The 26,420-nt window shown below is 39.8% G+C and overlaps 1 protein-coding gene across 7 annotated transcripts in view; it reads right to left on the bottom strand.

Moving 5' to 3' along the window:
- cacna2d2a (calcium channel, voltage-dependent, alpha 2/delta subunit 2a) overlaps positions 1–26,420 on the bottom strand; it is a 290,040-nt gene that overhangs the window by 205,697 nt on the left and 57,923 nt on the right. For 2 of the 7 annotated variants that reach the window (XM_008408667.2, XM_008408663.2), the window contains exons 1-2: positions 10,633–11,145; positions 5,863–5,944 (exon numbers count right to left, since the gene is read on the bottom strand). In XM_008408667.2, the coding sequence (XP_008406889.1) occupies positions 5,863–5,944; positions 10,633–10,748 (198 nt within the window). In that variant the 5' untranslated portion in view covers positions 10,749–11,145. Of the gene's footprint in view, positions 1–5,862; positions 5,945–10,632; positions 11,146–24,546; positions 24,645–24,847; positions 24,909–26,420 lie in introns of those variants that run through there. The other 5 variants (XM_008408664.2, XM_008408661.2, XM_008408662.2 and 2 more) reach the window with 4 other exon arrangements.

Genomic DNA, 26,420 nt, shown 5'->3' on the forward strand with positions numbered 1-26,420 from the left:
CCTCCTCGGCTCCCGGTCGCCCACTCGGCTCGTCTATCTGAGCGCCACGTTTCTCCATTTTGAAACGTCCACCTCCTCTACATCACTCACCCTCCGTCTCAACAATGAGAGCTTGACTTAACCCGTCTACAGTAAATTTGAGGGCGTTTAAAACCCATTTTGGACAAAAAATAAATAAATAAATCTAGAAGTAATATAGTTATTTTTCTGATTCAGACCTCACTCCCACATTCGTCCGCTACTTTGCTTGTCAGAAAAGATAACATCTCAACCCGGAGCACGAACTGAGCACAGCGCAATACATCCAACTTGGCTCACTTGTGTCCCTCCATGTAAGACAAACCCAGAAATAATTTGCACACACTTTACATTATTATTATTATTATTTTTTGTCTCATGTGAGAATAAACTGCGCATGAAAAGGAAGGGGGCGCAGAGGGAGGCAATCTTGTTACGAGCCGGCATAGCCCTGGGAAGATTTCTATCAGACACACGTAAAGAGAGAGGCATCCATTTAGAAAATGGCTTTTCTAGGCATGCTGGGCCATTTAGCACACCCTGTGACGACTCCTGTTTGGGGCAATGATAAATGTTCCTTCACACACAGTATGTGCACGCAGTCAGACCAGCACACACACACACACACAAAGCCATATGGGCAGCCAACACAAGACATCTCTGGTAGTAACACTTTTAGAGCGAGACAGGCTCCATTGGGTTTGGCTAACGGACACGACCTCACACACTTGTTGACTCGGTTGGTTTACATACGAGGAACTTCACGTTTACAGAGCGCTGAACAACGAGTCGGTACTCAGAAACAGGGAATCGGTTCACTTAAACATGGGAAACTACGTCCCACTTTTAGGAAAACCACAACTAAAAGCCACAAAGAGCTTCCTAACAAAACCAAAGCAGCATTAGTGTTAATGAGGATTAGTGATCAAATCAGTCATATCGAAAAAGCTCAGTCAAAATCTTGTTTCCATTTAAAAACTAAACATTATCAGGATGCTTCATCAACTTTTAACATTTTGGTGTTTAAATGTATACATTTGTATTTATTACTGGAAAAAGTGCCACTTCCTCTTAAATCGCATCCAGCGCTTGTGTTTTAAATGCATCAAAGTTACAGATTTGCACCAATTGCAACTTTCCAGCCTGATTCTAACTTCAGATTGTTTCATTAAAGTTTTAATCCGCCTCTTTCCATTTTAGTTAATTTGGGTTTCTGTCTCTGAAAAAGTAATAGTTTTATTTTATTATTGCAAACCCACTGTGTGTAAGATTGCGAAGGACCTAACAAAGATGGAATATTTGTAATAAAAGCTGCATAAAAGCTCTGGTTTTTAGTTATATGTGTGGCCTCTGGGATGAACTTTAAGGTAATATGGAGGTTTGTCAATATCCCTAGTTATTCCATCAGGGATATGAATAATTGTGGACTTACTTGTAGATTTTAGCAGCAGTAATAATATGACTTATCTGCCATGCTCTTCTATTTGTTACTTTACTTTTTTTACTATCACAATTCTTCTCAGAAAAGCCCTAAATCAACACATTTTGGGGGAAGCAAATGTCAATTTGTTCCTCTCATCTATTCTACAAGAATACACATTTTTTTGCTAATGGTTGAGAAAACTTTTTCATGTTTCAAGCTAACAAAATGTTTTTAAAATCTCACCTGTTACCTTCCACATCTGCAGTTCACCATGTCCAAACCAGCAGCTTTTTTCACACCTTGTAGCTCAGAGATGCATGATTTCTATTGAACAGAGTCAAGACGCCTTCACCTTGAAGCCGTGTTACTTAGCCAGTCTACTCCTCAGCACTACTCAGGAGGAGTACTGAGAAAAATATTTACACACACTGTGAAAAGCAAACATTTTGACAGGTAAATTCTCCGCTCTGCTGTGTTTACACTGGATAAGTGCTAAAATCAACCTTGCTATATCAGACACTCGGAGCGTCTGCCTTATATCAACTAATGGTCATTACCCTTTCCACCGGGACGAGCTCCGTCCGCTCTCCTCCTCCTTTCTGGGATCCATCAATGTCGCCGCCATACGACCGGCTATTACACAACCCACTGTTACTGCTAGCATTAAAGCCACAGGCGTCGCACAGGCCCGATGAATCACACTCACCCAAACAGCAATAATGAAGCATTTATCTCAGGGTGCATTACAAACCCTGGAAGCATGGCAAATGTGCACATGGCAGAAGTACGATGAAACAGTGTCAATAACACGGCGCTCCACCATCTGCTCTGCCACAAGACACACACACGTTACACAGAAACTGTGATACTGGAGGCACAGTAAAACCAAATCTGCACTCCGGAGAGTCTGCCCATCTCATGAATTTTATTTGGTTCTCATGTGTTTTTATCTAAAAGAATAAAAAAAGTGTCAACACTTTATCTGAAGGGGTGAGCATAAGACTGACACGACACTGTCATAAACCGGATACAACATTCATGACGGAGTCTTTATGAATGGTTATGACTGTTGTCATAAACATTGTTTAAAGCAAGGCTGACACTTTTAGTGAACTGCATGTTTTAGTACAACTTTGCATTAAAAGTGTCATTATTTGCCAAATGACACTTCATGACAGTCAGAACCATTCATAAAGACACGTGTTATAACATCTATATTAAAGTGTCATGTCAGTCTTATGCAAACTCCTACAAATACAGCGTTACCCAAACCGTTCCTCTTAAAGGAAAACTAATCAAGTGTTTAATGTTTCCAGTTTCCATTTAAAGAGCAAATATTGATACATTTTAAAGATGGAAAACATTAACATTTTAAAAGTTACATCACTATTGGCCTTTCTGTTTGTGTTCAGAAATGTTATAATTCACTTTTCAGAAACATACAACAAAAAACAGCCTCATAAGTGAACCTCGCTAACAGGAAATGCTTCCATATATGGATTGATGGCAGTGAATGTAACCGTACTATACTGAAGATTATCACTATGAGGCTAGACATATAAAGAAAGTGTCTTATATTTAGCGGAAATGTGTTAATATTGATAACATAAAAAGGTTGTAGCGACCACCTTCACTGTGAAGATCATCTCTGCAGCAAACATGGATGATCTCTGTGAAGAAAATGTCTCTCCACTGAAAACTGTAACTGAGGCTACAGATAGAGGTGCATCGATTGCCGATCTTTAAAAAGCCTGACCTGATGATTCCGATTTTGGCTGATACAGATTTTTTTTGTCTGAAATGTTGCTAAATGTAGAAAGAAAGTTGCTGAGTTGGCAACCCCCCTGTGGGGTCACTATTGTTAACTGCAGACATGACTTGGTAGCCGGTCTGTCAATCAAACCTCTGTAAAGGCAGAGCAGAAGAGGACAGTGATTGATTCTTAGATCTTTCCCAATGTTGATAATATCTGTGGATAAGATCGGCTTCACATGTAAGCATCAGCTGATCACCAATTTCCCAAAATTAAGGAAATCTGCACCAATAAATCAGTGCACCCCTAGTTACAGGTATTGCATCTCCAACAGGAAGTCAACAGCCAGGCCAGCAAGACAAATGAGAGCAAGAAATTTTAAAAAATACACTTTCTTTTCCATCCATCCATCCATTTTCTTTACACCCTTGTACCTTAGTGGGGTCGGGAGGGTTGCTGGTGCCTATCTCCAGCTAACGTTCCGGGCGAGAGGCGGGGTCACCCTGGACAGGTCGCCAGTCTGTCGCAGGGCAACACAGAAACACACAACCATGCACACACACATTCACACCTAGGGACAATTTGGAGAGACCGATTAACCTAACAGTCATGTTTTTGGATTGTGGGAGGAAACCGGAGTACCCGGAGAAAACCCACGCATGCACAGGGAGAACATGCAAACTCCATGCAGAAAGACGGGGCCCAGGAATCGAACCCAGAATCTTCTTGCTGCAAGGCAACAGCTCTACCAACTGTGCCACTCTGCAGCCCACTTTCTTTTACAATGATTCTTAATTGTATGTGTTTTCTGAGCAGAAAAGATGACATAATTTCATGTGCTCACTCCTAATGTTTCTCCTTGTTGTTTCATCACAACAATTATCTGCTCAGTCGCTGAGCCACTTAGATTTTAACGACCACACGTGAAGTTACCTTTAAGGCCAAATGAAATGACACAATTACTGCAAACTGTCTGAGTTTCAGTAGCATGAAAAGTTGTGCTGTAGTAGTAAATGTTTGCCACTGCAGTGCAACTAAATCCTAACAAGCAAAATCCACTCGTTATGTGGAGAAAAGTGAGACTTACACATCCACTGAAAGTCTAATGAAGAATACTCCAGTGGTAATAGTTTGCAGAAATAGGAAGAGCGATATCCTTTTGAATCATGTCAACAATGCTGGTCAGAACTGGAGCAGAATGTCTGCATCTAACCCAAATGCTGCTGTTTCACGTTAGAGTTGTCCTACACATGATTGAGGATTACATTCAGGTTGTTTACCTTAAAACACTTTTAAATCCCTCAGTAGGGATCTGACTTGCTGGGTGTCAAACCTTCTGAACCGAGCCCGCAGTTCTCCTTCTTCCCAGAGAATAAATTATCACATAAATATTTACTTTATGACCTTAAGCAGGAGACTTTGCTATCACAGCACAGCAGTTTGTTTTTTATTTTATTGTATTTTACATGTTTTGACCTCACATTTTTTTCCATTTCTATAAAGGTTTACCTACTAGGGCTGTAGCGATACACTAATCTCACGACACAGTATAATATGCAATATTCTGCTCACAATACGATATATATCATGATATTCAGCAAACGATACAATGTGATACATTTTTAAGATTTTCTGAAAGATTTTAGAGTGAGAGTGATTTTGGTGACATTTTGTGACTGTTTCATGGACTTGGGTTGAATTAAATGAACCAATGGTGTAATAACTGTTGTTTTTGTTATACATGTGCTTTATTTAAACGTTAATTGTGTGGCTTTGTGTATTTGGTTATGCAGAAAATGAAGCTTTTTTGCCTTATTCATTTATATCAGGTTATGTAATTTATCTATTTCGTTATTTAATTAATTGTAACTGGTTGTTTTATTACATGTCATTTTTAATGTACATGTGCAACTGGGTAAAAAATGTCATGTGCGATAGCTGTCGTGGATTTGACAGCTATCACTCAAAGATTTAATGCTTCAATACTCACGGATGAAAAATCGATACTTTGAGGAAAAAATGTTTTATAAATATCATAGAATTGATAAAATTACACAGCCCAATACCTACTTTATGATTTTATCATGGAAATAAATCTAACTATCGTGAGCTGCAAACCTGAACATAATTTGTAATAAATTACACTTTTAAATCTGCATTTTGAATGTGCATTTCAGGTATAGTTCAAATGCAGACACAGTTACTACATTCATCCCCAAAGCTATCCAGAAGCTCAAACAGTGCAATAAGAAGAGCAACAATCGCAAAACAAAAAGCACTGAAATTAAATTGAAGCTCAATTTAACCAGAAATCAAACTAATAAAAATTAGAGCCATTGCTGAATGTCATATGTGCTAAAATAAGAGAATATTACAAGAGATTTACCAATCAATCAGTTGACTGACTTTTATAAACGGTTCAAACACTGAAAGATCAGTTTTTTGTGTTCACTAAATGCATCAGAACTTAAAACTCCCACCATTTTCTGTCCACTTATATAAATGAAAGAAAATCTTATTGCATTTGCTTGTTACATAAAGATGAAAAAGCTTGTTGTTTTCTGCTTGATACTCACACACATTCATGTTGTACAACCAAGCCCAGAGGAATCTGATTAATAATGCAAGCAAACGCAGCTCGTCACATGACCGCGTGACGTCAACTTACCGATCTCATCTGCTGAGCTCCGGTAACGTGCTGAAGAACCTTTTCCAGCTCCTTCTCAATGCGTCCGGCCCAGTGAATCATCCTGCAAAAAAAACAGAAACCACAACACGTCCCTCAACATCTTCATCTGAACAGGTTCTCACACAGTTCTCTGTCACTACGTATGAATAAACGAGTGAGTGTCTGTCCCAGTGTGTTCTGCTGGAAAGCTGCCACAATCTGTGCCAATGTTTCCGGACGAATCCTTGTCCTAATGTCCAACTTTCTCATCAGCACCTCCTGCGCCCGTCAAATCCTGCATTCATCTGTCTGGTTGGGCCTGGCAGGACCGGCGGCGACTGAGCCCGTCTTGGATCTCCGGTTTCGTAATAAAATTGCTGGGGTCTGACAGAAGAGCACCCTAGGCAGAAGCTGATCTCCGTTAGACGGAGCCAAGTTGGGAATTAAGAGATCAAACGCCTGGAGCTCATCACTGTATATCTCTCGCAGAGCAACAAATGACTTAATGGACCCAGATTTAGATCATTTTAAAGCAAAGGAGCCAACCTGACAACCTGGATGTGAGCTGCTCAGCTCGCAAAACGGTTTAAAAGCTTTCAGCAATCAGATGGATAAACTCTGTCATGCGTTCACCGTCCAGCCATCAGCTGCTAACCTTTTGAAGATAACCAATCAGTCGCATCAACATCTCAACACAATGTGGTCGCTCGTCTGTTAATGCGATGACAGAAACAAATGTCATCTTCAAATGTCAGATTTGCTCAGAAGATGAGAAGGAAGAAGGTAGAGTTAACAGAACGCAGAAAAATGCCTTGCTGCCAAAAGTGGGGAGTGGGAACCAACAGATCCAAACATGGAGGCGGCTCGTCTGTGCTTATCGCACAAGTTTAGGAGAAAACAAGAGGTGTTCAAAGTGAGAGTGTTTACTGTGAAAAGGCCAGAAAAAAGGCAGGACACTGCGAGTCCGGGGCAACACCTGGGTCAGACGATCTTTAATACGCCAAAGCTTTAGATCCAACAATCAATTAGTCCGACTAGGATTTGCTAATTTTCCCATAATTACCTCTGAGTGATGGAAAAAAAGATCAAAACTAAGATCGACTACCACTTTAAGCAAACAAACGTGTCAACAAACCGTCTGAGCCAGAAAAATCCTGATCTCTGAATCTCTGCTTTAATTCATCATTAAATTAAATTTTTTTTTTTTTTAACTTTTAAACTAGAAGGTCAATTTCAAACATGAAAACTGCTGATCAAAATAAAAAGTGGTTTAAATGAATGAAAACTGGCCAATTCTCCCAACTGTTTGGCTCTGATTATTGATTGGCAGGTCAATTATTGATAAATCAGATTTAATGAAATGCATAAAAACTAAACATTTTCACCATTTTCTATGTATTTTTGCTATTTTAGTAGTTTGGTCAATATGCTGTGATGAATATGGGGAGGATTTTATCAGTCATTCATATTAGTTGAATTCAAAACAACTAATTGTGATCATGTGGTGCTGATATTGACTAATTAACAACACTTATCAATTTGGTCATGTTGATTATTAATCTCAAATATATGGTGGAAAACCAAATGAGTAGAAATGAGTAAATCAATCAGCCAAATATTTTAAAAAGATGTTTATGAAATCCATCAAAGCTACAAACAACATTTTGGTCTAAAAACTCAACAACAAGAACTTTGATTCACTTCCTGAATTTATTGTTAGGGACATGAGTTTTGAATAAAAATTTATTATACAGTGTTGATTCAAAACAAATTTCTGAACATAAAACATAAACAGAGACGTTTGCTCAGTATAATTCAGTCAAATAGATTCAATATCTATGATATATTAAAACTTGATTGAAGAAATAAAATAATTCAGCCAAGTTGATTTATAAACAGATTTATAAACAGCTTTCTACAAGCACGTGGCGACAGTGGAAAGTAAAGCGCCGTTATAATGAACTTTATATAAGTTGATATAAGATGAGAGTAATTCTTTAACTTTCCACTGGATTCAAAACTCATTTGTCTATCATACAAGCTGCAGATCATTTTTGTGCTGCAATCTATAAAATGAAACCCTGGAATTGGTCAAAATGGAAATCAGCAGGTCAGACTTTAAAGAAAACTGAAAACTCAGTGGCAATGCAGAAAAGTTTACATTTATAAATATCCAACTGGCTAGAAAACTATATACATCCCCAATGCTATCCAGAAGCCCAAAAGGAGCTAAATATTTAATAAAATGATCAACAATAATCTCAATACAAAGGGGGAGTTACATTAAAAGCATTGAAATTAAATTTAAACCAGAAATCAAACTAATCAAGCTAGTAAAAACTGGAGCTATGTCCATATATTATCCCATGTGGTAAGAAAGAAAAAATAGAAATAGATGCACAAATCAATCAGCTGATTTGAGTTTTATAAATGGTTTAAAGATCGGGGGGGGTTTTCTACTCACTGAAATGCATTTTCTGTCAATGAATGTGTCACCCACCAACAGCCTGCACTTTAATAGACATGTTAAATAAAATACATTCCTATGAAGGTTAAAGGCATTTAAGGCACAGCTGGATTCAGAACCTCTACCTCTATTAAAAAAAGCCTGCCACACTTTATTATTCTCATTTAATTCTTGGATGAAAATCTCAGAAGAAGTTAAGATCCAAATTGGTCGGGAAAAGCTCGACTGCTGCATCTCTAACTACAGGGAACATCTGAACCGCCGGGGGAAATAAGCAGTCAAGTAATATCTGTTAAAATGTTATTTTTCCAAACTACTTTATCATGACTTCTGAGTTTTACTGGACTAAATCGAATGAGCAACACATCCTCCAGTCTCAGATGTGCAGAACTCCAGCTACTGAGATATCAGGACACGGTTGTTTAGGAAATTATATGCACTACTGGGGCCCGATGCTAAACGCACGCCTTTAGACCTCGTGTGTAATGAAAGCTGTGATATCTTTTTTTAAAACAAAGAAGTTTTCATGGTTCAGCACATTAAAGCCGTCTGCCTGCTCTCTGCCTCTTTCTAGTCTGATGTAGTTGTAGAAACGCCGCCATTTGTTCCCCTGCGTTTTTGATGTTTTTCCCCCCCAACGCATGCTGATTTATGCCCGGCCCAACATTACGGAAAAGCAGAAAATGTGATGAAATGAGTTCGGATGGGAGACCTGTGTGCCGGCAACATGCTATCACTGTGTCCATTCTGCTGCGATGGATCTCATCACTCGCGCTGCCACACTCAAATATCTATTAGGGCAGGAGGTTGACTATTTTTTGATGCGTGGAAATAACATTTTGACAAGATTGCTGTTGATATTTTACCATCACTGGAAAGATTTACTTTCTGGGGAGGAAAATCTGCTATCAGAACCGATTTCTCTACATCATTTAAACATATAGAAACTTCTCCCTCTCTCTGCTAGAAACACACTGAAGTATAAACTGAAGCATTACCACAACGCAATTTGAGTTCTCAGAAAATGTGAGAGCTGCTGGGAAATTAAGTTTGCCTTTAAAACAAATAAGAAACTCAGATAGGTTGGCTCAGAAGCTGCACACACACACAGACACACACACATGCTTCAATTATGTAGCAAATTCTGGCAAACGTAATGTGGGTGACCCAAAACCCAGTTTAAAAACCCCAAGAGGAAGCTGAATATAATACAGACTTGAACAAGGGCACCTCAGACCTGAAGGGAGAGAGGAATAAGATGTTCAAAAGAAAAAGGGAATCAACTCGGAAGCTCTTCAAGCAACAACTGAGTGACATAAATTTCCTGCGCCACCTTTTTCATTGGGCTTAAACAACCAAATCAGCGATCCAGCTAATCTGAGTCAATGGCAGTCGCACTGAAAGTCACCTTGGACGCCAAACTAACAAACCCGTGGAGATTTTCACCAGATAATCCATCAGGATGCATCAGGAGTCACTTAAATATATTTTTATTTCTCTGACATCAGAAACACTTTCATCAAATGTGCTCCAGAGTTCAGCAACTGATGCACTTAGAGGGATTATTATTGAGAAAAAGGGATAAATAAATCTAAAAAACAAAACAAAACAAAAACACATGTGTTGTGTTGCCATCAGTCACCTCAGAAACGTGGTAATTAGATTATGCTTTAATCAACCAATGTTCACCCTTCATTTTGTCAAGGAGAAGTAAATTGGCTTTGCATTTCGCTCAGTTGTCGGAACTGTTTCCCAACAGGTGCGCTGCAAAAGTCAATCTTCAGTTTTCCTGCTTCAGTTTCAGGTTTTACTGACAACAGCTGGCCTCATCAGAGCGTCTGATTTTCATAATATCCATGCATGTTGAGTTTCTGGTATAGCATAAGTTTAAATCCGCAGCTTTTACTTATACTCTGTTATTCCCACCGTGTGTGCGCGTGCGTGTGCGTTATCCGGAGGACTTTAAAGCTTAGATCGGATGTTCTTCCAAATGCAGAGACAACCACATTTCCATTTTCCATTTCATCCCCTTATTAATATTTCTCAAAATCCGCCTCCAGCACGTGTCTGTGCACCACGATGCCATATTTACAATTATTCTCAGCATCGGTATCAGATGTCTCTACAACACAGGATGCGTGGGGACTGATGTGGACCTCGCTGCATCAAACGGAGCATCAGGAAACATCAGATCCTGCGAGGTAAACTGCGCTGCGCACACAGCCTTGTTGGGGGCCACCTGTCCTACTTCAGCCCTCCCTCTCCCCTCCTACCCTTACACCTAAACAGCGCTTAGTACTTACGTGTAGTGCTGTGGGAAGTGGTGGGTCCCGGCTGTCGGCGTGGAGACGCATATAATAAGTACAGTTTGTACGGCGAAGAGGCAGAAAACGCCAATCGACTGTGCGCAGATCGCCATTTTCCATTAAATATTCAAGAAACTGGGAGAAATAAGAGAGAGTACCGGAAGGACAGACGGTCTCCCACTCTCTCTCTCTCTCTGTGTGTGTGTCTCTTGCAGCTGAGCTAAGAATAAACCGAGCTCCGGAGGAAAGTGAGCGGTAGGAGGTGAACGGTCGCCGGACGCTTCTGGACACTTCAGCCCCGCGGCTGTGAGGGGCTCCGCCGGAGGCGCACACGCCACGCAGAAATTTGGCACCAAAATAAATGATGATAGAAGCAGAGTCAGGAGGCGAGGATCGGGGGAAAGATGCTCAGCCGCTGTTGCTGATGTGCCCGCCTGGCTGCTGCCTGTTCGCGCACTCGCTGTCCTCCCTCCCCTCTCTCTCTCTCTCTCTCTCTCTCTCTGTCTGTCTCTCTCTCTCCCAGCTAAAGCGCACATTCGCTCCCTTTTTTTCTCCTCCGTCGTCTCCAGTGTAACAACAGCCATACACGGTGAAGCTCAAAGCGACGCCACTGTTCCCCATTACGCTTTCAAAATAAAACCATTTGTAGTTTCTGGTGCAAAACGTCGCACTGAAGTGACTGCGCGCAGCCCATTGCGCACTGCTTTTCCCCGACAACGTTTTTAAAACATTTTAATCTTCTCCTCTAAATTATGATGTTAAATTTGACTGCGCACTTATTTTACGACACTAAATGCGCAAAGCGAGTTTGAGAATTGCCTCTTTTGTTGACTCAGCTTTGACCTGTTTTTAAAAATGTTTTTAATATTTTATTTTGTAGGTCTAACTTCCTGTGTTCCACCCTCTGGCTCACTTGATTCATCTTTTGGCACATCAGAGGTCCTTCCTCCTTCACCAAGCGGCCCGTTCCTGTGCGCTAGACGGGGGCGCGCATCAGGCCACCTCCTCCTGACGTCCCCCCTCCTCTTCCTCCCCGTGTGCCTTCTTCACAAACTCTGGATTAGAGGCAGAAATCAAGGCTTTATTTTGCTAATTAGAGGCTCGACTCTGGAGGGGCCCGTTGTATTAACTGGAGTGTAAACATTCAGCAATCACAGGCTGATCCGCAACTACATTTGTTCTACTTAATGTCGCATCTGGTCCAGTGAACGAGTTTGAATGGATGCAAAGAGAATTAATAACGTTATTTTGGAGCTGAATGCGAATGTTTCATTCTTTTAAAAGCTATTTGGGCGGAGGAGATTTGTGTTGAAAGGATGAGCACAGCTCTATCCAGACATGTTTGGAGTGCCTATAGTTAGGCCTGTCACAATAAGCAATAAGTCAATTAATGATAAATTAAAACCGATTTCCATTTTCAATGATTTTTCTCTTTCTACCAAAAACCAGATGACAAAACTCTTCAGTCTGGTGTTTTGGTTTCAACAATCTTTTTTTAAAGGATAATTTTATTTACATAGACATCATAATTCATTGTATTTGTTTTATTATTTTTTTAAATGTTCATTAGAATTTAAAGTTTATTCATCTTTAAGAATATGTTCTTGCATTAATTACTTGAAAATAATCTCAAAAACAGCAATACTATCGTTTATCGCGATAACTTCTGGGACAATTTATCGTCCAGCCTAATTTGGCCGACCTATACTTCACATTCTGCCATTTTACTACACAAATAGAGCATAGAGCAGGAGAAAATGATCCATAAGGGAAAATTATTTTCATCATTTTTGCAACTGAACGTTTAAAAAGTTTCCCAAGGGTTTGTGCACAGCACCCCTGAACTGTGAACGGTATTTGGAAGAGCTTTCACCTTCAAGTCTTTCTAGATATGTCTGGACCAGCTTTGTCCATCTGGATAGACTAGATTTAGGTCTGGACTTTGACTGGGCCATTCTTTTATGCTTTAATTGAAATTATGAACCTTGTTCAGGATCTTGTGCGGTGACACATCGTGTTTCACATCCAGGTTGAATGTTACATTTTGTTCCCCAATCAGAGCATCTTTTATTTCCTGGGTCCGTTGCATCCACCAATTTGTTCTCATCATTGTCTAGGTTAGTTTTTTGACCCAGATGCAGAAACCACTGTCAGAGCATAGTAGGGTTTGGACATTTATTAAATAAATAACAGGAATCCGTTTTGGCAAGGTCAGTTCGTCTGAAAGGATGAGAGGAAGAGATGTTAGCGAAGCGGCAGGAATAATGGAGGAAATGTTCTGAGGATGAGATTAGAGCGCCGGGTTTGAGGAGAGGTAACAGCGCAGAGGTGGAAGATCCTGTTGGTTCAGAGGTAAGTGAAGTTGTTGATCCAGAGGAGATGCATCACCTGCTTGTTGACAGGTGATGTGTGGGAGAGGAACTCACAGATAGACAGCTACAGACGATGACTAGAGGCTGAGCTTCTTACAGGGAAATATGGAGACTTTGGTTTTGGCTTAATGGACACTGGAGATGTGGAGGAAGCAGAAAGCTTCAGAAAGTGAGAATGTGGTTCGGATAGATGGTTAATTTTATTCAGTTTGGGAGATGGGTGATCGGTCGGTACTTAAATATGAAGCCAATCTGATCAGGTGTAAAATTATCCACTGTTTGACTGACAGACTGACCCACCAGCTCATTTCTGTACTTTAGTTGCTCCACTGTTGCCAAATCAGCAACTTTCTCGCCATATGTAGCAACATTTCAGCCCCCCCCAAAAAATGGTATCAGATAAAATCAGAACCGGCAGGTCAGGCTTCTTAAAGATCGGTAATCGGCCAGAAAACTGCAAATCAGTGCAGCTCTACTCTGCTACTTTCTTCGTCTACAACTTCCATTATTTACTGTTATGTTTGCAGGCTTTATATTTTCTCTCATTTTTCTTTGTACAAAAGCTACATGTGGTTTGGTGTTTTGCTGTGTTGCCTTCCTGGAGGAGGACATCGGCTGAGATGATGCTGCCAACAACCCAACGTTAACCCTCTCCTGACCCTTTACTGTCCATTAACACAGATTGTTCTCCTACATCAGTTCATCTGTTTCTTTTTTGTGTGTCTGCTCTGACTTCTCAAACCCCCAGTCGGTCGTAGCAGATGGGCGCTCGGTTCTGCTGGAGGGTTTTCCTGGTAAAGGGGAGTTCTTCCTCTTCACAGTCACTACATGCATGCTCAGCATGAGGAACTGCTGGAAACACAAGCGATTGTGCACCATCGCTACATACTCGTCCAGGAGACAAACTTTTAACTAATAATAATGTACTGAGGTTATTGCACAGTTTGATAACTACCGTGTTTCCCCGATAGACACCCCCGATTGTAAGACGTATCGGGGGCTTCAGGGGGGTCGGCTAATATAAGCCATACCCCGAAAGTAAGACGTATCTTACTTTCGGGAAAACACGGGGGTATTGCCGCCTCCCTCTCATCTAGCTGCGCGCCGCCTCCTGCCCACGTCCGCGCCGTCCCCCTCTCCATACGTCACCGCGCCGTCCCCCTCTCCATACGTCACCGCACCGTCCCCTGCACTTGTCACTGCCGCCTCCTGCTTAAAATATGATAATGCACACAGGAGACTGTGATACGGAACCACAAGCAGTGCTTATATCGTATGCTATATTTTTGCCCCTAGACATGAGCGCTTCCGGTTCCAGTGGTAAAAGGAAGAGTTACATTCGACAATTTTTTTCCAATATAAGACATACCCCGAAAGTAAGACATAGTGGGGCTTTTGGGGATAAAAAGAAAGTAAGACACTGTCTTACTTTCGGGGAAACACGGTACTATGTGTGACTGAATTAAAATAAATTGCTTGCAAAGTGCCTTGACACATAATTTGTTGTGAATTGGCGCGGTATAGATAAATTGAATTAACTCTGGTAAGACATTTTCCAGAGTTGATCTAAAGAAACACAGAAAACAACATGGAGCCTGAATGTTTGGTTTGATTCCACCAGTCCAGATCGGCCATTAGACACCGAGTGGTCGTCTCGCAGCTCCTTATGGACTCAGCCTCTCACACCTGAGAGCAATCAACTGCATCGGGAACGCCCACTTGTCCCTTGAAGTGGAGGTCAACACACACACACACACACACGCACGCACACACACTTCAATCATGAAGCGGTCAGAGGATGAGAGGGAAATATAAATCTTTAAAAACATGCCTGACTTATCAGATTTGTACTTATAAATACATGAAATCATAAGCCTGTCACAATAAGCAATAAATAAATAAATTGCACAACAAATTAAAATAAGCTCAATAATTTCCATCATGATTGATATATTTTAAAGAGGAATTTTGTTTATGCAGACTTCACAATCCAGTTCATTTATGGTTTTGGTTGTGTGTGATTTTCATTTCCATTTTAGAATATCCAAATTGTCCAGCTTAATCATAACATAATCTGTAACTAATAATGTAAATTTAAAAAAGTAAATAACCCAGTGCTGTGCTGGTAGGAGCCACCAGTTGGAATCAGGGAACGTTTTCTTGTTTATTATTTATTTTGCATATGACTACGACATGATGCTAAAAATAACGTAGATTTCCTTTTTTATTTCCCAGCTGTCCTCCTGTAAAAGCTGCGGACTGAAACGCATGAGCCCCTTCCTGGGGGTCGACTGGAGGAGTCTCATCTCGCAGCGCGTACGGCGACGGCGGCAGAGAGGCAGCGGCTCTGTGGCTGCGTCGTCCTCGACTCGGTCAGTCAGCAAGGAGGTACAACACAGGTGCTGCGCCACAGAAAGCCACGCAGCAGTCAGCAGGGTTGCTGCGCTCCGTTTCTGTGCCCTCAGTGACAGACGAAGAAGAAGAAGCTGTTCGGTAGAGAAGCGCTGTGGGGCACGGGCCTGCATCGGGACGGGGAAACCTACCTGACGGCAGGCGGACGGAGAGATATGCACCTCGATGTCACGGGTTGTTCAGTCAAAACAAATCTGTGTGCTTTCTCTCCCGGGGTTACGGGACCAAATAAAATCTTCAATTCCTGAAAGCTGCTAAGTTTGGAGACATATTGTGCAAGAGTCTCCCTCCAGACAAATGTGGCAAAGAGACAGGACAGAGTTTTGTTTTGATTTATATGAGCTTCCTAAGCTGAGGGAAATAGCCCTAATTGATGGCTTCTTTCACACATTAATTTACACTCCGTTACTTCCCATCACCTTCCTATCACATAAATGATGGCAGCAAGCAGACGCTGGCTGAGCGATGGAGCCTCCAGTGAGGTTGACTCACACTTAATTTTCTGCTGAGTCACACCCATTGTTCCCTTCCTCTTTTTGTTCTCAAATTTGCACAGGGCAAACTTTTATCTAAATTTACCTGCAGCTGCGACAAAGATAATCAGGCACCAATTTAGCTTTGAATAAGTAGCTTTTTGTCTTATTTAAAGAGCGATTCGGTTTCTTTTTTTCAAGCTATGGAAAACAAAACACCAGGGGGTTGAGAGTCGGCCTCCCGCTGAAAAAGAGGTAATAATCCCAACAACGATACAGGCAGAGGTGGGTAGAGCACCCAAAAACTGAACTCAGGTAAGAGCAGCACTACTTTAACATCTTTATTCAAGTAAAAGTAAAAGAATATCTGGTAAAAAGTCTACTCAAGTGAGTCAACAATCATTTAATATTTAAAAATTACATCATCAGAAGAATCGAAATATAAATGTACGCGGAAATTTTGGCATTTTAAAGACTAAAATAAAAATAATTCACATAAATACCATAATTACGAAATAAAATCAGGCAAAATATTATGCAAATGAGGTGAAGATGGGTCACTTTTTCTTTTTACAACTTTATAATCTTTCAATACAAAGGTGTGTGTCTGTGTCTGGTGAATATTTGGTTGAAACATGTTTGTTCATTCAGTGACGTTATTGTGGGTAAAGTGTCCAGAAATTTTACTCAAGTAAGAGCAGCGATGCTTTATAATAAAGTTACTCAAGTAAAAATATATCATATAAAATACTCCTCAAAGTAAATTTTTCCAGAAGTAACTGAGTATCTAGTCACCACCCCGCTGTGTGTGACTGGAGCGCTCAGAGATCTGAGACCCTGATCCCAGTAACACTTTCGGGAATCCACTCTCCATCGCAGCTGATTGATCCGACCCGTTTAGAGATCCGTTCAGTGAAAACACAGAGATCAATGACGGCTGAGTCCTACAAACGATCAGTGGGTACACTGTAAAACATCTGAGCTGCATTTAGTTGTGTTTACAGTTTTCTACTCTTTAAGCCAAATAAATGTAGTGAGTTTTAGATTTTGAACCTGAATGTGAGTTTGTGAAAGATAAGCTGACAGTAGTAAGTTGTGTTAACATTTTATTAATCGTGTCAAACCTGCAAGAGGTTTTATGTTAGCACTTAAACAACTGAAAGAAGAAAAAGAGGAGAGGGAACTATTTCCCAGAATGCTTAGCGGCTTGTTTTTGCATCCTGAGCTGGAAGTGCGTTACAACGATCTGACTCCTGTGTTATTAAGGCAAATGTTTATTTTTAACCTTGAGAATAACGTCCCCTTCACAATAAATGTTCTTAGCAGAATTTATTGTGATGTTTAATAAAATCCATTATCAGATCAAAAATTTTGTTCATTTAATATGAAACAAGACAAATTATTCTAAAGTAAAATATGTATTTTATTTAATTTGATAATGTGAGTAAAACAGTAGAGAAATGTGTCTCTTTAACTAGGTAAGGACAGTTTCTTTTCTTGCACATTATGAAATAATTACTTGGTTTAAATTGCAGCATTAAGTTAAAACTATCAATTTAAGATTAATGAACTTAAAAACAATGTTTAGACACCTTGTCTTGTTGTTAAATCAACTTCATGAACTTTAATTTCTGAGTTAAAACCAAAACTATTTTCTTGTTGAGTCAAATTGCATTTTAACGGCAGAAGCAGTTGAGACACAACTGCTTCTGCTTCTGGACTTTCATTTCCCAGTTAAGCCACCTTCAGAGGTTTTACAGTCTGGTTCTCTCTCAGATTAGCCGGTTCAGTTTCTCATGAAGAGCTTGACCTGCCAGTCTGTTATTGATTCAGGCAGTGAAAGCAGACAGGCCAGGCTGTGCTGCGTCAGGCTGCAGCCTCCTTTCTGGGGAACGCTCCCCCAGACGGAGGTCAAGCAGGCTGGGGAAGAATTAATCACACCTTGTTTCCTTGTCTGCGGGCCGCAGGGAAGTCACGAGTAAAGCTGCACACCCCACAGAAACACAGCTGCGCTGGCTGCTTATCTCACACTTCTTCCACCATATCCATCTTTTTTTCTCTGCCTGACCTCTTGCTTTGTTTCTCTCTGCCCTGCGCTGATGTTCAGACAGGAAAAACAAATGCTTTACATGATACAAACCAATGCAGAGGTTTAATATTCGGGATTAGAGAGGCGAACAGTGAATGCTTTACCGTGTCTTGGTAGATTATGTCCTACAAGAAAATTGCTGCTTTAGAGGGTCAATAAACCTTTTGTTCACTTTCAATTTTGGTTCATTTTCAAAACAAAATGTTTAAATAAATTTATTTCAGAGTCCGTCTTAATATTTTCAGTTACAATCACAATTTTTTTAGTGCCAGGATTTATTTTCAGATTCATTTTAAAGGGGATTGCCTCATTTTTTATTTCATTTTTCATTTTTTTTATTTCACTTTCATTTATGTCTCAACTACTTCTGAAACCAACCCAAATGCTTAAAAAAAACACCCAGACATTTTTTGGGCCAGAAGTTAAAGTTTTTGGTGTCTGGAAAACGAGCCGCATTAAGAAACCTCCCATTTGTTCCGTCACATTTGACAGGCAGAGTACTGTTGCCTAGCAACCCCAGCCAAGCCCAGCCCCGTTACCTGGCAACCCAAGCAGAACTCTAGCATGTTTAATCATGACACATATGCGCCATTTCATAGCGCTATATGAACTGTGCAGCAGCTGCTGGAAAAGAGAATTGATTTGATGCTGAATTAACATTCAGAAACCACTGCAGCATTCTTGTTGGGTGCGCAGGAGACTCCACTTCTGCTTTTCAAAGATGTATGGTTGTATGATAGCGCATCTGTTTGCAGCCATTATATGTGAGTACGTTGATATCGTTTATATCAACACTGAGTCTGTTATTGTTATAGTAAATGATCAAATTATTAATTATTTAATATTTAAAAATTACACAATCAGACGGACTGAGATATAAAGTTATGTGGAAATTTTGGTATTTTAAGTACGAAAATGACAATAATTCACATAAATAAAAAAAATATATAAAATCAGGCAAAAGAAAAAAAATCCAAATTAAGTTTATTTCAATATAAAACTTAGAAAACTTTTAACATAAACCTCAGGTCTGTGTCTGGTGAATTTTTGTTTTTCATTCAGTCGGTACAAAATCCAGAAATTTTACTCAAGAGTAGATATACTTTGTAATAAAATTACTCAAGTAAAAGTGAAAAGTACAGCGTTGGAAAAAAATACTCCTAAAAGTAACTTTTAAAAGAGAAAGTTACTCTCAAGTAAATGTAATTGAGTAAACGTAACTAGTTACTACAAAACTCAACCAAATTGTAAGTTTTTTTGCTCCTCTGTTCATTAAACTATAATTTTTATGGCTTTCAGCTCGTGTCAGTACTGGACTAATGAGACTCTCAGCAGCTTCAGCCAGGATCTTCACAAGGTCTTTGGCGACAATTATGGGTATGATGTGCACATTTCACACCTGAAGACATTCATCTGTTTTTCCATGATCTCACAGGAAAGCCATGTGTTGCACAGAATCCATCTGCATGTATCTGCATGTGTTTAACAACCAACAATCCAGCACCCAACCCGCGACCACCACCAAGGAAGATGTTGACGCAGACAAACCATCTTCACCAGAGCGCCACCACAAATGGCAGACACGTTGCACCTACGAGACTCAAACCCTTCAGCAAACGCCATCAAGAGCTCTCTGCCAAACAGGGACTTGACAAACTTGTCACACCTTTTCTTTAAGGGCGGCGAGTTTTTTAACAGCTGCAGAAAGTCCAAAAACATTTGTGCTTCATGAGGAAACCAAGTTTATCTGCCTTATTTGTCACATTCCCACTTTTTTCATCCTAGAAATCATCAACATCCACTTATCAGATAAGCGAGGCCGCGCTCAATAATACTAAAAATTTAAAGTACATAATTTAGATTAAATTTATATTGATTCCCATTCGTCTCGTTCTTCGCTTCCCCTAAAAACTTTTTTAGAGGAATCAATAGGAAAAGGCTCTCCTGTCCCTGCATTCTGCTATTCCTGTAAAACACAAACCAAACCCAGAGATGCTGATCCACAAGGCATTCTGGGACTTCTTTCATGCTCAAATGTCAGAGCGTTTCATTCTGATGATGATGACTCACTGCCCTCGATCTTTGTCTGCATGGGAGAACAACACCATTAAACAACGACCCGGCGTCCTCACGTGAAAAACCACAATACTACAAACGTTACGCAATAACACTGAGCTGTGTACTCATGCTTTTACAACTGAATAAATAGACTTGTATGCATTAAGAACAGGATTTTATCATCTCTCTTACCTCCTCACACAGACATATTGGTGGTTGGGGTGGAGGGGAGATTTGAAAACAGAACAAGACTAAGCAGTCATTGACATGCTCTACTAGAGGCCTAATGGGCCCTGGGTAATGGCCCTCTCTGGGCTCCAGGAAATCCTCCCTCATGCAGACATCAAAGCCGGGATTGAAAAGGATACAGAGTGAAAACGGAGGAAAGGAAAGAGATATCAGAGCCACATTTGTCCTGCACATTTGTTTAGCGTATAATCTTAAATTGTTACGAAAGACCATTAAAAAACCAGTTTGGTGATGTGAAGCTGGACGATACAACTCATTCGAACCGTTCTTATTCTTTGGAGTAAAACTGTTGTGTTTGAGATCTATTAGCAGATACTAGGCAGATCTACACTGCAAAAACACAAAGTCAATTTTGTCTGGTTTCTAATGCAAATATCTTAGTAAACTTGAAATAAGAGGAACCTGACTTACAAGTAATTTTTCAGCAAGATATAAGAGCTTATTTCAAGTCAATAATTTCTTAATATTTCACTGGCAGATTATTTCACTCGTAACAAGACATTTTTCTCAAGTAAAATAATCTGTCAATGGAAATGGTTCCTTTTTCAACAGTATTAAGTAATTGTTTACTTGAACTCCAACATCTTCCCAAAAAGTTACTTAAACATTTGTTTTGTCTTATTTCAAGTGAACTAAGATATTTTCACTAGAAACTAGACAAATATTACTTGGTAGATTTCGTGTTTTTGCAGTGTTCTCTACATGTGGAGGTCACTCAGAGTGGGTTACATTATAAACTTTATCATATTATAGTCAAAAACAATTTGAAGCAAAAAGCAAGTTAAGAATATTTTTCTCTTTGAGATTATTTAGTCATGATTCCAGATTCAGCTGTTCATTAATAACCAACACCAGACAAATTGAAAATTAACCGTCATTACACTCACATACTGTATTTTGGTTCACTTTCACTTTTTAAAAGCTCCTAAACAGAACCTGTCCCTCATCATGAAGTAGGCCTAAAGATTCGTCTTGCCAGGTGCAGACTGAACTTTTAAACTCCTGGGTGGGGTTAGGGTTAGGGGTTCATTAGGTCTCCAAACAACTCCTATCAGATATACAATACTTCTCAGTCTGAGAAAATAAATCCAGAATAGTATACAACTGGAAAGAAAAAGATGCAAGGCCATTACATTTGCTTCTTAAAATGCTAGTGAGTTAAACGCTGCAGGTGCGTGATGACATTTCAGATGTTTTCATCTTCAGCCCAACCCTTTCTCACCAATATTGTCCACCTGACTTTGCTGACACATTATTTGTCAGCCAGCTGCTGCAAAACAAGAACTGCAGCTCATCACCCTGCAACATCCACCGCCTCTCCTCTCACTGCCCATGAGCCATCTGCTTCATCTGCATAAAGCAGATCTGTCAATAACATCTAATTGTGATTCACACACAAGTGTTCAGTGTGACCCTGACTCTGTTTGCTAAAGTTTCCCCTGCAGACCACATACGACGATCGCCTTTGTGCGCTGCTACGTTCTCAAATGAATGTATCTCTATGTGGGATCTTTTGGGGGTGAATTCAGTGAAGAAATCCTCACCCACGTTCAGAAAACGCTGGGACCTCCATGTGTCCTACTCAGTGAAGTGGAGCATGTAAAACCTGCCGCATCCGCCGTGATTGTCGGCTCTTCCTCCAATTTAACCTTTGACTTCTGTTCCACCGTCTGGCGGGACGTGTCTGAGAAAATGTTTCAGTAGTTGAGAGCAATGTTACACTGAGGAGAAAATGAAGTACAAGCTGCCTCACAGTGCCACGCTGACATTAAATTATCCTTCAACAGTTTAGCGGCGAGAGCAGTACTAAGTGCCATCACATAACGCGTTAAACAGTGTCGGCACTAAAGAGACAAAACTAACAGGCCTGTGCAGCCTTCGATGGTTTGATAACTCGAGAAGGTGGTTCCATCCTAGACTTCTCTAGTTACTGAGGAGCGCACAGACAAGAGCCCGCCGAGCCATCAAATTAGAGACAATTTTAATTGGCATTAAGCCTGGTGATAAGGTTTTAATGAAGGAATTAACAGATAACACAAGTCAAGTTCTGCAGCTTCAAACTGAGTCACTTTATGACAGACAAACACACAGATTTTACAAATTGACTTCACAATGTTGAAGGAAGTGACAAATTTACTGGACAAATCCAGATTGTGTACATCCGGGTTGTCCAAAGTGAGGCTTTTTAAAGTACATTTTATCAGGACGGAAACAGATTCACCACGCTGACATTTTATTGCTTGAATTTGAAAATAATTTGATGTCAAAAGCAGAAACTGCTGATATAAAACGTACGTGGTAACAGGAACAAAATAAAGTGGAACTTTATTTACGTCCCGTTTCCAGCTTGTGTGAAATGGAAATGAAACGGGTTGCTTTGAGTTCGAGAAGTCGTTTCTGTCGTCTTTAGGATTTCTTCTGACTCAGTGACACAAATCAGATGTTTGATGGAAACAGGCAGTCGCACACAAGCTGTTTCCTGGCAATTTATCCAGATTTTTATCCAATCATTATATATAAATACACATATATACATGCATAATGCATTGCTGCAGCCAATTACCATAAAAAATCTCAATATTACTGAACAAACCCCAACTGATTTTATCCCAGTATGAAAATGACTGAAGTTTCTTAGAATTAATTAATAAAGAAAAGGAAAAAATAAAGACCAAGGAAGAAAGCAGAAAGTTGGGAGACAATTTAAAGCAGGTTTGGGTTTTAAAAGATCATCCCAGGGTTTCCACACCTCACAGACATTGCACCGTTTAGTCCAATATCTGAAATAGAAAGAATATACGGCACACCTGTAAACCTACCAAACATGGTCTTCCTCTGAAACTGACAACTGTGCAATGAGAGCATTAATTTAATAATCAAGGGGCAGACAGCTAAGGTAAGAGGATCCGTTGACTACAATGTTTTATAAGATAAAAGTCACTGCAAAAGGAAATCTATGAAATCTGGTGGATAGCTTTTTTTTAAGTTTGGATAGCAAGGTGAATGGAAATATAGACTAAAAATAATTTAAAATAAGAATGCAAAAGTTTTTAGAGTGAGGTAGGACAATGACACCACCAGAATACAACGGCCTAGTCAAAGTACAACTCGTCTACTAAAAAAGAAAAGAAAATTGGTCCAATTATGAATACAAACCATATTTTTCAGATTTTCATTTTGCATCTTTTTCCTTTCCACGTCACTGTGCGACTACCACATAAAACCTCAATAACTCTGCATGATGAAATGAAACAAAGGAAAAGTTAAGTACTTTTTCAGGACACTGCAAAATGAACAATAAGTTGAGTGAAACAACCACCGTCTGGTTCTATGATCCGTGATGTTTCCCGGTCTGAATGATGTCTGCAACATTAAAATAAATTTACAAATAGAAGAGCTAATAAGCAGGTGAGACCCTGAGCTTTGTTCTTATTGGGGAAGCTCCTTCTGAGCACCTAATGAAGCCTGCAGTTTAAATCTCCCCTTATTACAGCTAATGGATTGTTTATGTGGTTATTTTATCCCTGGCTTAGAAAAGTATTGCATAAATCCTCATTGTTATCAGTGTTATTACCGCATCACCTCAAGCATGTAGGGATAAGCAGTATTACAAGAATCGGTAATATACAATGATAATTAGGATGCACGGATATATCCACACAAATGATTGTCATTTTTGTTCTGCTCAATATTTGTTTGTTTTTTTGTCTCCGCCTCCTGCCGAGCTGCGAATTTAGGCCATTTTCCCAGAAATGTGTCTGACAGAGAGAGGCAGATGCTTTCCTGTCCTCCCAGAGGAGACCGAAGCACATGTGGATCGTCGCTAGGCTGGTCATATTAAACACACCATGTGCACACTGCATGTGACTTTGTGTGTGTCTGTGTGTGTGTGTGTGTGTGGAAAGAGCACAGCCATGGAGTGAGACATCTAGTGGGAACCTTGCAGCACTTCAACAATAAATACATCTTTAAACAATAAAAAAAAACCTAACTTGATATTTTTTTTATCTGTCTAATGCAGTTTTAAAGAAAAGGGGAAAAAAGCAACCTTAATTTGTGTTTGCTTCTATTCACAGTATGTTAGCTGGATTGTGGATATTGTTGCAGTTTGATACCATCTTCCCCTGCTGTCATAACAATAGCTCTTGCAGTTGATATCATTTGTCAAGCTATCAGTGGCAGAATATGGTCCACTGCTCCCATGAGGCTGCAGACTTGATACACAGCTGCTGTTTAGTTTTTTGTTCTTTTATTTTACCTTGGGTGTCTTCTTTCACCTCTGCAGTTGATTCTGGAGTTCAGGCTTTCATCGCCCTCTGCACACAACCTGCATGAATGATGCAGCAGAAGGAAGATCTGTGAGCAGAAAGGCAGAGTTTAACTAAACTGGTCTAAAGGGCTGATAGGCATCTGAACGCAAAACAGCCGCATTCCTGCATATTCCCCATTACCATGGAGATGGATTCATACTCTTTTCTACATTTTAACAGATGTAGCGCCTACTGGCAATGTTGAAAGAAAATACAAAAATAAAAGAAGTTTCCAAAATTGTTTCCTACCAGGAATATTGACATTTTGCATGTGACGTCACGCTCTCCAGAACTCCTTTAAAAAAGCCTGTCAAAAACCAGATATCTGCAATATCGCTTCTATTTAGTTGATTTCACTTCAAAAATGGTCATAGGGTGCTGCACGATCGGCTGCACAAACAGACAAGGACAGAAACCAAACATTTTATAATAACTTTTAATGAGTTAAGACTGATAGCAGCATCAGTCATATGACAGTCAGCCCTCGGTGTAACAGCGGTTTGCAGCGAACGCTTTGTACAAGGTAAGAAGATAAACGTTCATAAACTTTATAAGTATGATTAGAAAAATGTCAAATATCGCATATAGCGAAGGCAGGCGGTTAATAATTAGTAACCATGGGAACAATGCCGCACCGCCATGTAGCCTAGCATGTATGGAAAAAAAAAACTGGTCAGCATCTCGTCTTTTGTGAGTTTTTTTAATCCTGCTGCGTTTTAAGGTGAAACACTGTTTATGACACAGTACTATAAATCATGTGGTGTGAATTCAGGCAAAGTCGGTAATTTAATCAACACGTTAGAAGGGAGGCGGTATGGGCCGGTTTCTAAGCTAGCTGTTTCAAACTTTTCTAAATACCGCCGTCTGCTAGCCCCAACCAGGTGTGTTACGTACAGACTAATTAGCTTGACTGGAACAAGTATAAACTATAAATAAACTGGCAAAACAACTTTAGAAAACAATTCAGTCTCGCTGTTCAATACTGCCGTTTCTTACTTCCGACGTCCATCATGGCAGCCTTTATTAATTTAGTGACATATTTGCAAAGGGTCAATGTTATCTATGTTTTCGCATCCACCTGAATAATGTGTAGTTGCGCCACTGCTTACATGTTTTACTTAAAGCTAACGCTTTTTTACTCACCATTGTTTGTTCCTTTCAGATGGACCTAATAGGAGGCCCAGAACTTCCTGAATGACCCCACCATTGGTGATGAACCCCACCATTCATCACCAATGGTGGGGTTTTCTTTAAGTAACTTTTTGTCCTGTATTACATGTTTTACTTTGCAGACCATTTGGTTATGCAGATGAGTTTGTAAATTAGATTATTAATCTTATTTCAGTTTCTCTGTTTGGATTTAGTTGTTTGGTTTGACCTGTTCTTTCTGTTATGGTATGGTCTAACGAAGTGCAGGTGTGCAAAGATTTCAGACGCTCAGGAGCCTTAAAAAAGTTTAATAAAATTCACTAGAAGAACCTGAAATTGGCAGCTGCTGCTGTTTTTGTTTTTTGTTTACCTGTTTAACAATTTGACTCCACTACCTCACACAAGGAAGGAGAAAATTAATTTAAAAAAAACCTTGACCCTTTGCAGCTATGTCCCTTAAAACTGCACTATGCGAGTTTTATTACTATATATATCGATACCGATCACCCATGAGGGCCGATCACCAATACCGATCACATAATTATTATTTTATTAATCAAAAGCATTACCGGTTACATTATGTGGAAAAAGGAACCATGAATTCACCTTAATTTAGACAAAAACTTGTTTTTAATAACTTTTTCCAAGAAGAAAACTAAACAAAACAGGCATT

Source organism: Poecilia reticulata, linkage group LG5, assembly GCF_000633615.1.
Source record: "Poecilia reticulata strain Guanapo linkage group LG5, Guppy_female_1.0+MT, whole genome shotgun sequence".
NCBI classification, from domain to species: domain Eukaryota; kingdom Metazoa; phylum Chordata; class Actinopteri; order Cyprinodontiformes; family Poeciliidae; genus Poecilia; species Poecilia reticulata.